The 12,315-nt window shown below is 40.0% G+C and overlaps 1 protein-coding gene across 5 annotated transcripts in view; it reads left to right on the top strand.

Moving 5' to 3' along the window:
* Nucleotides 1-1,062: 1,062 nt before the first annotated feature.
* RIC3 (RIC3 acetylcholine receptor chaperone) overlaps nt 1,063-12,315 on the top strand; it is a 56,105-nt gene continuing 44,852 nt past the window's right edge. For all 5 annotated transcript variants that reach the window (XM_045825187.1, XM_045825188.1, XM_045825186.1 and 2 more), the window contains exon 1: nt 1,063-1,203. In XM_045825187.1, coding sequence (XP_045681143.1) covers nt 1,080-1,203 — 124 coding nt within the window. In that variant the 5' untranslated portion in view covers nt 1,063-1,079. The remainder of the gene's footprint in view (nt 1,204-12,315) is intronic.

Here is a 12,315-nt window from a genome sequence, read left to right as displayed (position 1 = left end):
TTTGTTGTGGGGCTGTCTTATGCATTGGAAGATGTTTAGCAGCACCCTTGTCCTCTATCCACTAGAGGCCAACAGTGTAAGTTAGTCGACATACTCAAAACACCCAAATTAATAAAGTTATTGGTGAAAATGAAAAGTGTGTCTTTTATTTTATGGAAAAAAGCATACGGACATTTTGGCCAACCCTATATTTCTTGCACTTTCTTATTGAGATACCTATCTGCTCCATAAGGGAACCCATCTTACACATCAGACTCTTTAGTGTCATTTCAGGGTTCGATACATAGAGAGAACTAAAAGAATGTGTATTCAATAGATCAGTAAAGACAGTAAGGAAGAACTGCGGGGAGACAGAGGAAGGAGAGGCTAACTTAAAAAGTTTCACAAGGGTAGTATTTTCCAGCTGTTCTTCGAAGTTTTTAACAGGTGGAGATGACTAGGAATTTTCCATGCAGCTGGAACAGGACAAGTGGAGCAAGGACTATGCTGGTTAAATAGCAAATGATCTAGTTTGATGGGGTATTGGCAAGGCCAGGTGACACGGCTCCTCCAGGTCATAGAAAGGAGTTTGACAGCTGTTCTGAGGATACAGAGGAATTGAGACGTTTTACGCTGTGGAGAGAGATCATTAGACCTGAGATTTAGCATGATCCCCTTTGGCTGCAGATGGAGAATGGATGCGAGGGCCGTGGGGGTGGGGGAATCGGAAGATCGTGAGTTCCCTGAAGTAATGAGGAAATTGATGGTGTGGTCAGGATAGTAGTGGGCCTTGGTGGTCACGGGGGTGGAGTGGAGGGCACGAGTGTCGGCTATTTAGGTGGTAGGATGCATAGGTGCAGGTGTGGCATGAGGGGGAGGGAGGGGTTGCTCGTTTGTACACACGGGCATGCGGCGGGCAACGCTTACAGTGAAACCTCGCGGGAGCAGTAGACCGGCCCGCACCAGGGAGTGGGAGGTGCAGGGCGCTCGTGTCCCTCGCGCGTCGCCGTCGGCGCTGCCCACCGTTCGCTCCGGGGAGGCTGCCGGTGCTGCGGTTCCGCTTCCGGTTCGCATCTGCACCTGTGGTGAGGGCTAGTGCCATGGCGTACTCCACGGTGCAGAGGGTGGCGCTGGCCTCGGGGCTCGTCCTGGCTATGTCGCTGCTGCTGCCCAAGGTCTTCCTGACCCGCGGAAAACGACAGGAGCCGCCACCAGCACCCGAAGGTGAGAGCAGGTCAGCTTCCCTTGAGCCGCCAGCATCCCTGCTATGAGTAGGGAGAACGCTGCTCGAGGGAGGGGTGACTCCGGAAGCCTCTGGTCCCCACCTACAGATCCGCAGATCAGGCTAGGGAAGGCAGACCATTTGGGAGGTGGCGAACCCCACGGCTCCCCTGACATCGGTGGGCAGCGGGGGACTCCCCCGGCTTCCCGTCCTTACTGACCTTCAAAGGCCAGGAATCCGTGCTTCCATGCTGGGCACCCTCTAAGTGGTCCTCACACACCCGTTACTCGCAGCCCCTTCCCCTCCTCAGCGTATCTCAACTCATTCAGGTGCTTAGCTTCAGGAGGGCTCCCACTTGGGATCCCTTTTTAGGGTTCGTGGGTGCTTTCTGCTGTGCTTTTATATGTAATAAAGTCCATTTGAATTGGTGGTGGTAACCTTAATTAGTAATGTGTTTTTTCGTTTTTTTAGATGTTGGTTGCTGAGTGCTTCAGGCTCTTTTTGTGCATTTTAAAATATACAGGCAGGCCTTGTAGATGGTTCGCTTCCAGACCACCCTAATAAAGCGGAGAGCAGGGTGGAGGCTTTCCTTCAGTTTGTTTAAAAAAAAAAAAGGAAAAGAAAGAAAGATCTGTGAAGCTCAATAAAGCGAGGTATACTTGTAACTTGAAGATTTAATCCAAATGTTAATTACTGAGATGAAGAAATCACTACCGTCTGCTGACTTAGATAAGTGTTTATTTGTTAATCCTTTGTTGTTGGCATGATGTATGTGCCAATAACATAAGATTCATTATGTGGTGTTTAAAAATTCCACCCTGTTGGTTGCATTCTGGGACTTTTACATAATGAATGAGTGAATGTAAAAGTGGACACCAAAAGCTGGGACAGGGAGCTAGAACAATTTTCTGTAGGCATGAAGTTCTACTGTAACTCTGTCCTGTAAATTATCTCTGTAACATCCTAGAGATGTGGTTTTATAGTCTCTAAACACTTATGTTCAACCTGTTGATTATTGGACAGCTCCTTTTAAACTGAAATCCTCTTCCCTTTAATTTGTGCACACTGGCTGCAGTTCCACCCTCTTGCACATCCTAAATTTTAAATACTACAAATACAGAGAACTAGGCTCTAGAAGTGGCAGACAGATAGAATCTGCTCGGTAATATTTATACTTGCAAAAACAATTTACATGGAAGAGGTTCCCAAAAAATCTTTACATGCTTGTTCTTTTTCTGTTTGTTTTATTACAGAATCCCTAAGGTTTTACTTATTTGTCTAATGACATTGTCTGCCCTGAAGAGAAGTAAATTCATGGATGATCTTGCACAGTAAAGATTCTTCCAAAACAGAGTTTTACTGAATTGAATTCCCATTATGCTGAATTATCTTGAATATGTCCTATCTAATATGAGTGGGAGACACTCTTGTGAATGTCATAGAGTATAGCAATTAGGCATGGCTCTTTCCCTGGAGAATTCAAGTGCTGGTATTCAATGTTCTCATCTTAGAATCTGCACTTTCTGTTCTCTTTATTCCTGAAGCGTTCTTCCCTCAGCTTCCTTATCATTCAAGTTTCAGCTCATACGTGACCTTCTCCAAGAGACTTTCCCTAAGGAGCCTAGCTAAAATAATTCTGTCCACTCCCACCATTTCCTATTCCATCATGTTGTTTTATTTTCTTTATTGCAGGGATGACTATATGCAATTATCTTGTTTACTCATTTTTGTTGGTTTGTTTCTACTTTCTAGAATGTAAGCTCACTGAGAGCAGGGGCTTTGTCTTCTTTAGCACTATTTCTTTAGCACCTGGCTAAAGTAAGTCAGTACTTTTAAATGAATAATTTAAGATTACAAAGTTCCTAAATTGAAAATTCTCTTTTTGCATTAGTTGCTGAAGTAATATAATCTAGGCAGAAACTTATCTCGAATGATATATTCTGATAACTGAAATTTGCTAACTTAAATCCCTACCCTAGTATACTGACATTTTCAAAGTTGTGACTCCTAACCACTTTTAGGTTATATATCCCTTTGAGAATCTGATGAAAGTTATGGATTGTCTATCCAGAAAAATGCACATACTTTTTATGTACACATTGAGGATTTGAGTATCAATTCAAAGAATTCACAGAATCCAGAAATCTTTGCTTTGAAGAAAGGAGTAGCCTCCATTATTTGAAAATTCTTAAAATTTGTGCCATTGGATCTTCCATTTCCACCCATAGGAATATGTGAAAAAGCATAGTGTCTTTTCTGCATGACAGCTGTTAAAGTAATGTTTTAGCAAATATTTATGATGTACCCTTTCACTTAGAATACACAGTGTACAGATACTGCAGATTCCAAGGAAAACTAAGCCAAATCTCTGCATGAGGAGCCCACAGCTTCTGGAGGAAAACAGACAACAACTAAATGCAAAAAGTGTCAGGTGTAGGTCCCCACATCCTTGCAGGGAGTGGTGGCAACGTGGTTTGAATGGTCAGTTTTATTAGAGGCAAGAAAGGTGTCATAGAGGAGGAGAGTGTAGTTTTTTTCCTAATGACTTTTTTTAAGATATAATTCACATACCATACAATTCATCCATTTAAAGTGTAAATTTAGTGATTTTTTTGTGTATTCAGAGTTGTACAACCATCACCAAAATCAATTTTAGAATATTTCACCCCACCAAATCCTGTAATCTTTAGTCAGCACCCTCTAACAATCCCGCTTCTGCTCTAGGGCGACCACTAATCTACTTTCTGTCTCTATTAGCGTTTCTATTCTGGACATTTCGTGTACATGGAATCGTACAGTATGTGGTGTTTTGTGACTGGCTCCTTTCACTTAGCACAGTGTTCTCATGGGTCATCTGTGTTGTAGCAGGTGTCAGTGCGTCATTTCTTTTTGTGGCCAAGCATTATTCCTTTGTGTGGATGTACCACATTTTGTTTATCATTTTACCATCAGTTGATGGGTATTTGGGTTGTTTATATTTTTATTATTATGAATAATGCTGCTCTTAACTTTTGTGTAGACACATGTTTTCATTTCTCAGGTATATACATTTGGGAAATAGGAACAATTTAGTGTGGCTGGAACTAAGAATGGAATTTCAGGGTCATGTGATTTATTATTCTATGTTTAACTTTTTGAGGAACTGCTAGACTATTTTCCAAAGTGGATGTACCATTTTATATTCCCACCAGTGATGTATGGAGGTTCCAGTTTCTACACATCTTGTCTATACTTGTTATTGTTTGACTTTTTGATTATTGCCATTCTAGTGGGTGTGAAGTGGTATCTCATTGTGGATTTATTTGCATTTCTCTGATGACTAAAGATATTGAGCATCTTTTCACGGTTTTTTTGGCTATTTGCATATCTTTGGAGAAAATTCTACTCATATATTTTGACCACGTTTAAATTGGGTTACTTTTTGTTACTGAGTTTTAAGAGTTCTTTTTATATTTTAGATACAAGTCCATTATCAGATACATGATTTGCAGTTATTTTCTCCCCTTGAGTGGGTTAGTCTTCATTTTCTTGATGGTGTACTTTAGAAGAAAAGTTTTTAATTTTGATGAAGTCCAGTTTATTTTTTATTTTGTTGCCTCTGCTTTTGGTTTTATATTTAAAAAATCATTGTCAAATCCAAGGTCATGGAGATTTATGCCTATGTTTTCAAATTTTACAGTATTTGCACTTAACATTTGTCTTTAATCTGTTTTGAGTTATTTTTATATATACAATGTTACATGGAAGCCCAGTTTCATGTGGATATGCAGTTACCTAATTATCCCAGGACCATTTGTTGAAAAGACTATTATTTTTACATTGAATTGTTTTGATACCCTTGTCAAAATTCAGTTGAATATAAATGTGACGGTTTATTTCTGGATTCTCAATTCTGTTCCATTAATATATGTGTGTGTGTATGTGTGTGCGTGTAAAGCAGGGGTGTCAAACTCATTTTAACCAGGGGCCACATCAACCTCACGGTTGCCTTCAAGGGGCTGAATGTAATTTTAGGGCTGTATAAATGTTACCACTCCTTAACTAGGGGCAAGGAGCGTGGCACTACCAACAGGCAGAAACAAGGTGCGAGGCCCAATAAAACAAGGTGGAGGGCTAGATTTAGCCCACGGGCCTTGTATTTGCCACCTGTGGTATAGAGAGAGAGACATGTATATATTTGCCAGTACTACAGTCTTGATTCCTATAACTTTGTAGTAAGTTTTGAGATTGACTTGTATGTATTCCAATTTTGTTCTCTTTCAAGATTGATTTCTGAGTCCTGTGACCCAGCATTTCTGTATAAATTTTAGAATCAGCTTGTCAATTTCTGCCACAAAAAGCCAGCTCAGATTTTGATAGATTATGTTGACTCTGTAGATCAGTTTGGAGAGTATTGCCATCTTAACAATATTAAGTTTTTCAGTCTATGAACACAACATTTCTTTATATTTAGGTCTCCAGTGGCTTTCAACTTTTTATGATTTTATAATTTTGTAATTTTCAGTGTCCCCAGTATTATTTTGTTAAATATATTTCTAAGTATTTTATTGTTTTTTATGTTATTGAAAATTGAGTTATTAATTTTATTTTCATGTTGTTTAGAAATGTTATATAGAAATACAGTTAATTTTTGTGTATTAATATTATATCCTGCAACCTTGCTGAATTATTTGCTTTAATACACAATCATGTCATTAGCAAATAGAAATATTTTATTTTTCTTTTCAGTCTACATGTTTTTCTTTTTTTCTTGCCTAACTGCCTAGGCTAGAACTTCTAGTAAAATGTTGAATAGAAGTAGTAACAGTAAACATCCTTGTCTTTTTCTTGATCTTAAGAAGGAAGCTTTCAATATACTGTGTTCACGGATAGGAAAAATTAACATCATTAAAACATCCATACTACCCAAAGCAGTCTACATACAGATTCAGCCCAATTCCTATGAAAATCACAATGGCATATCCCAGATCTAGAACAAATATTGCTAAAATTTATACAGAACCACAGAAGACCCTGAATAGCTTTAGCAATCTTGAGAATGAAAAACAAAGTTGGAGGCATCACACTACCTGATATCAAACTATACTACAAGGCCATAGTAATCAAAACAATGTGGTACTGGCACAAGAACAGGCATACAGAGCAATAGAGCAGAATAGAGTGCACAGAAATAAACCCATGCCTTTAAGGTCAACTAATATTTGACAAAGGGGACAAGAACAAACAATGGGATAAAGACGGTCTCTTCAATAAATGGTGTTGGGAATATTGTACAGATACATGCCAAAAAAGTGAAACTAGACCACCAACTTACACTATTTACAAGAATAAACTCCAAATGGATTAAAGACTTAAGTTGCAAAACCATAAAAATCCTAGAAGAAAACATTTCTTGTAGCAATATTTTTGCTGCTATATCTCCTTAGGCAAGGGAAACAAAAGAAAAGATAAACATATGGGGCCACATCAAACCAAGAAGCTTTTGCACAGCAAAAGAAACCATTAACAAATGAAAAGACAACCCACTGAATGGGAGAACATATTTGCCATTGATATATCTGGTAAGGGATTAATTTCCAAAATGTATAAAGAATTTATACTACTCAACACCAAGAAGACAAGCAGCTCATTTAAAATATGAGCAAAGAATCTGAATAAACAGTTCTCCAAAGAGGACATACAGATAGCCAAGAGACATGAAAAAATGCTCAGTGTCACTAATCATCAGAGAAATGCAATTAAAATCACTATGAGACATCACCTCATGCCTACAGAATGGCTATTATCAATAAATCAACAAACAAGTGGTGGTGAGGTTGTGGAGAAAAGCAAACCCTCGTGCACTGTTGGTGGGACTGCAGACTGGTACAGCCAGTGTAGAAAGCAGTATGGAGATAAAAAAATTAAAAATAGAACTGCCTTATGACTCAGTGATCCTGGAAATACATCCTAAGACATACCTGAAATACTACTTCAAAAGAATGTATGTACCTCTATGTTCCTTGCAGTGCCTTTATAGCCCAAGATCTGGAAACAGCCCAGTTCCCATCAATAGATGAGTGGATAAAAAAGTTGTGGTACATTTATACAATGGAATACTACTCGACAGTAAAAAAAAAAGAAAAGAAATTTTACCTTTTGCAACAGCATGGATAGACCTGGAGATTATTTTGCTAAGTGAAATAAGCCAGTCAGAGAAAGACAAATACCATATTATTTCACTCATACGTGGACTCTAATGAACAAAAATGGACAAAATGTTATTGAAACAGAGGCACGGATACATGGAACAGGCTGACAGCTGTCAGAAGGGATGGAGGCTGTGGAGTTGGATGAAAGAAGATTAAGGGATTAAGCAAGAAACTCCATATATATCTATACCTATAGATGTATAGGCATAGATATAGATATATGTATATCACAGACACAGACAACAGTATGGTGATAGCCAGTAGAAAAGGAGGGAGGGAGGAGGTGGAGGTGAGCAAAGTGGGGAAAATGGGGACGGAAAGATACTTTGCTTGGAGCAATGGGCACATGATGCAGTGTGCAGTTGATGTTTTGTTGAGTTGTACACTTGAAACTTGCATGGTTTTGTGAGCCAGTGTCACCCCAGTTTCAGTTTAAAAAAAGAGAAGAAAGCTTTCATACCGTTAAGTATGATGTTAGGTATGGGTTTTGTGTAGATGCCCTTTGGCAGATTGAGGAAGTTTCCTTCTGTTCCTTGTTTGTTGAGTGTTTTAATTATGAAGGGATGTTGAATTATGTCAAGTGCTTTTTCTGTGCCTGTTGAGATGATCATGGCATTTTGTCCTTCATTCCATTGATATAATGTATTACAAGATTGACTTTTGGATATTAAATCAGCCTTTCATTTCTTGTCTAAATTGAGGTGGTATCTCTTAAAGTGTTTTTATCATCCAAAGCAAGAAGGGCACTCCAAGCAGAGGAAACACAGGGGGGAAAATCTTAGAGCCTCGAAGTAGCTTTAGGGTTGTAAGAGATGAGACCAGAGAAATTGGCAGGGGCCAAACTGAAGATTTTTTTCCTGCCATACTTTAGGAGTTTGGATTTTACTCTAAAGGCAGAGGATGGCATTTTAAGTTTGTAAGTAGAAGAGAGACACCCAGTCTGGGTTTAGAAAAGATGCCCTGGCAGCAGTGTGGAGGCTGCACTGTCACGATGTCTCAGGGGGGAGATTGTTGCAGTAGTCCAGTTGAGACATCATGAGCATCGTTAAGCTAATGCCATTGGGCTCATCAGTTAGGATACTCATGACGAGTGACAGAAAAGTCAGCTTGAATTGTTTTAAGACAGAAAGGGAATTTATTGTGTTATATAAATGAAAGGACTCCGCCCTGGCTGGTGTGGCTCAGTTGGTCGGAGCATTGTCCTATAAACCAAGAGATCGTGGGTTTGATTCCCCGTCAGGGAACATACCTAGGTTGCAGGTTTGGTCCCCAGTTGGGATGTGTGGGAGGGGCAACTGATCAGTGTTTCTCTCTCTCACAATGATGTTTCTGTCCCTCTTTCTCCTGCCCTTCCCCTCTCTCTAAGATCAGTAAACATGTCCTCGGGTGAGGATATGGATGGATGGACTCTGTTAGAACTGGCCTCCATTGTTGATCTATCCAGAGATTCACAATCTCATCAGGGCCCCAGCTGTGATTTTTCACTTCTGGGTTCCTTTCAAGTTGGTTTTACCATCTGACTCCTCTCAGGGTAGCAGCAATGGTTGTAACAGTTCCAGGCATCACCTTATATTCTATTCAGGGAGCAAGTGTGTCTTCCTTTATTTCCACCTCACTCTTAGTCCTAAGTAGTTCCAGCTAACATATCCACCCATCTTAATGGCTTGAATTAAGTTACTTGCAGTGCTTGGGTAGAAAGAATATGCTGGTTACTCTGAAGATGAGAGTGATCTCCACCCCCGCCCCCCCCCCCAAAAAAAAATAGCAGTACTAGGCTAGGAAGAGGAGTAAATGGAGCAGGGGAGGCTTTCAACAGTAGGTAGGAAGAGAACAATTCTAAGAGGCAATTTTAAATACAAGTGGAAGGCAAGGGTGAGGGAGGCATCTTGGACTAGTCTCAGGTGAATAAAGAAAAGGTGATGCCCTTCACCAAAGTAGGAATGGAAGAAAAATAAATTTAAGGGGAAAGATGGTGAGCTCAGGAATTTGAAGACTAGTAGGATGTCTCCTTCTTCAGTCTTTTTTCTTCCATTGACAACTCTAGCTCCTTCTTCCATACCTTATATATATGATGGTATAGGTTGCAATTATCTCAACATAGCTACTTAAAAATAACACTAAGTGGGACTTCTGGGCAAGATGGAGGCATAGGTAGACATACTTTGCCTCCTCATGCAACCACAGAGAAAATTACAACTAAACCTCAATGTAACACCCAGGACTGTCAGAAAATTGAACTGTATGGGAGTCTGATAACCAAGGATTTAAAGAAGCCACATTCATCCAGATGCATAGGAGGGGCAGAGATTTAGAGAGGGGCGGAGAGGTGAGGAGATGTGATGTGGCACAGAGAGGCAGCGGTGGGAATGGGAGGTCCCACATTCACGTATGGTGGATAAAAACCAGGAGAGATACCTTGGGAGTGAGCATTCTGAGCCCCAGGTCAGGCCACACAGCCCAGGGTTCCAGCACTGGAATATAACCCCATAATTTCTGGCTATAAAAACCATTGAGGGTCAGAGCAGTGGAAGAAACTGCCAGTTTTTCAGGAGAGTCCATTTAAAAGGCTCTCACAGACTTAGAATGAATGCAAACTCACCCACCCTGGGATTCACCACCAAGGCAACAGCTAGACGGGTGCCAGTCGCATACAGGGAGTGGGTGAAGTGACTGGAAATGGGGCGAGTGCTGGGCAAACCTCCAGAAGCCAGGCAGTGGCACTGTTGTGTCTCTGAGCCCTCCCTCCACTCAGAGTCACAAGGTGGTGAAGCAGGTTGCCCTGCCCTGGCCATTACCTAAGGCCCTGCCCCACACAGTTTACAGGTGCCTTTTCTACCATAGGCCATGCTACTAAGACAGGGAGTCAAAGCAGCTCTACCCAGTACACAGAAACAAATACAGGGGGGCTGCCAAGGTTATACTAAGTGAAATAAAAAGAAAAATCTACAGGGAACCAACAGTGGAGGGGAGGAAGCCAAGATTCAAATCAATGATTTAGAACATAAGGAAGAAATGAGAATTCAACTAGAAAGCAAGAAGAAACAAGAAATAAAAAAAACAAAACAAAGATAGTATATGAAACCTCTGGGACATCTCTAAACCTACCAACATCCGAATTTATAGGGATTGCAAAAGGAGAAGAGGAAGAGCAAGAAAATGAAAACTTATTTGAGAAAATAGTGAAAGAAAACTTCCCTAATTTCATAAAGGAGATAGACATAAAAGTCCAGGAAGCACAGAGAATTCCAAACAAGTTGCACCCATAGAGGACCACACCAAGACACATCACAATTAAAATGCCAGAGGTCAGAAATAAAGACAGCAAGAGAAGCATCTTAAAAGCAGCAAGAGAAAAGCAAAGAGTTACCTACAAAGGAGCTCCTATAAGACTGTCAGCTGATTTCTCAAAAGAAACTTTGCAGGCAAGAAGGGACTGGCCAGAAGTGTTCAAGTGATGAAAAGCAAGGACCTATAACCTAGATTACTCTACCCAGCAAAGTTATCATTTAGAATGGAAGGCAAATAAAGTGCCACCCATACAAGGTAAAACTAAAGGAGTTCATCATCACTAAGCCTTATTACATGAAATGCTAAAGGGATTTATTTAAGAAAAAGAAGAAGATCAAAATTATGAACATTAAAATGACAACAAATGCACAACTATCAACACCTGAATCTGGAAAAACAGGCTAAGCAGCAACCAGAACAGGAACAGAATCATAGGTATGATGGAGGGTTATCAACTGCAAATGGGAAGGAGGAGAATGGGGGAAAACGTACAGGAATTAAGAAGCATAATTGGTAGGTACAAAATACACAGGGGCAGGTTAAGAACAGTATAGGAAATAGAGAAACCAAAGAACTTATGTGCACAACCCACAGACATGAACTAAGTGGGGCAGGGGGTTTGCTGGAGGGAAGGCGGGTAATGGGCAGAGGAGGGCAAAGGGAGAAAATTGGGACTGTAATAGCATAATAAATAAAATATATTTTAAAAATAAATTAAAAAATAGAAATACCAGCAAGGGTAAGCCAATGAAAGAGCAGCCTGTTGCCTCTTCCCACACTACTTTTTAAAATTCTGTATGCAGCGTATTCTGGGGATGGCTTTAGATTTTTGGCATTTTACTTGCTGCCCTTGCTATTTATTAGAATCCTAAGCTATTCTTTAAAAATACATTTTTTGTCTGTTTTGTACTGTTTACTTGATGTTTTGGAGCCAAATATAGTACTTTATATTCTTTCCTGTTGCATTTTACGTGTTTAAATTTGGCCTAGAATTCTAGCCTCTTGAAGTTTTTTCAGAGCATCCATTCTTTCACTCAGTGTATTTATTGTCTCTCTCAGCTATGTGCCATTCTTAATTTTTTAAAAACACTTGTGCTTAGGACACTTCGAAACCTAAGCAAAAGCAGAGAGAGCAGTAAAACGGATCCACATCGCCCTGCTTCAACCACTATCTTTTCGTGTCATGGCTGTCTCCACCTACTTTCCCCCCACCTTCCCCCATCACTCGATTGTTTTTTAAGCAAATCCCAGGCATTGGATCACTTTATCCTTAAATACTTTCGTATACATCTCTAAAAAACCTAAGAATTAAAAAAAACCACAATACCATTATTACACATAAAAAAACAATAATTTCTAATGTCATTAAATATCTAGTGTTCAAATTTCTTTCTGTCTCATGATTTTTTTTTACAATTTTACTTTTGATTATGATCAGCACGTCTTCTTCATAGATCAGTTGGATTATTTTCTTACTGTATTGGTCAGTTGAGCCTGCTGTTAGGATTGCCCCAGTCTGTTTGCTGAAACCTTTTGTGAAGAGTAATTCAACCAGTTGGTCATTGGATTGTTCTACCCCATCTCATTCTGTCCATTTCAGACTGTGGTCAGCCTGCTTGCTCCCTTCCCTCCTCC

Source organism: Phyllostomus hastatus, unplaced genomic scaffold (genome assembly GCF_019186645.2).
Source record: "Phyllostomus hastatus isolate PE091 unplaced genomic scaffold, TTU_PhHast_1.1 phas_scaffold_585, whole genome shotgun sequence".
Lineage (NCBI taxonomy): Eukaryota > Metazoa > Chordata > Mammalia > Chiroptera > Phyllostomidae > Phyllostomus > Phyllostomus hastatus.
The sequence above is the reverse complement of the archived record's forward strand: the minus strand, read 5'-3'. Positions and strand labels throughout refer to the sequence as shown.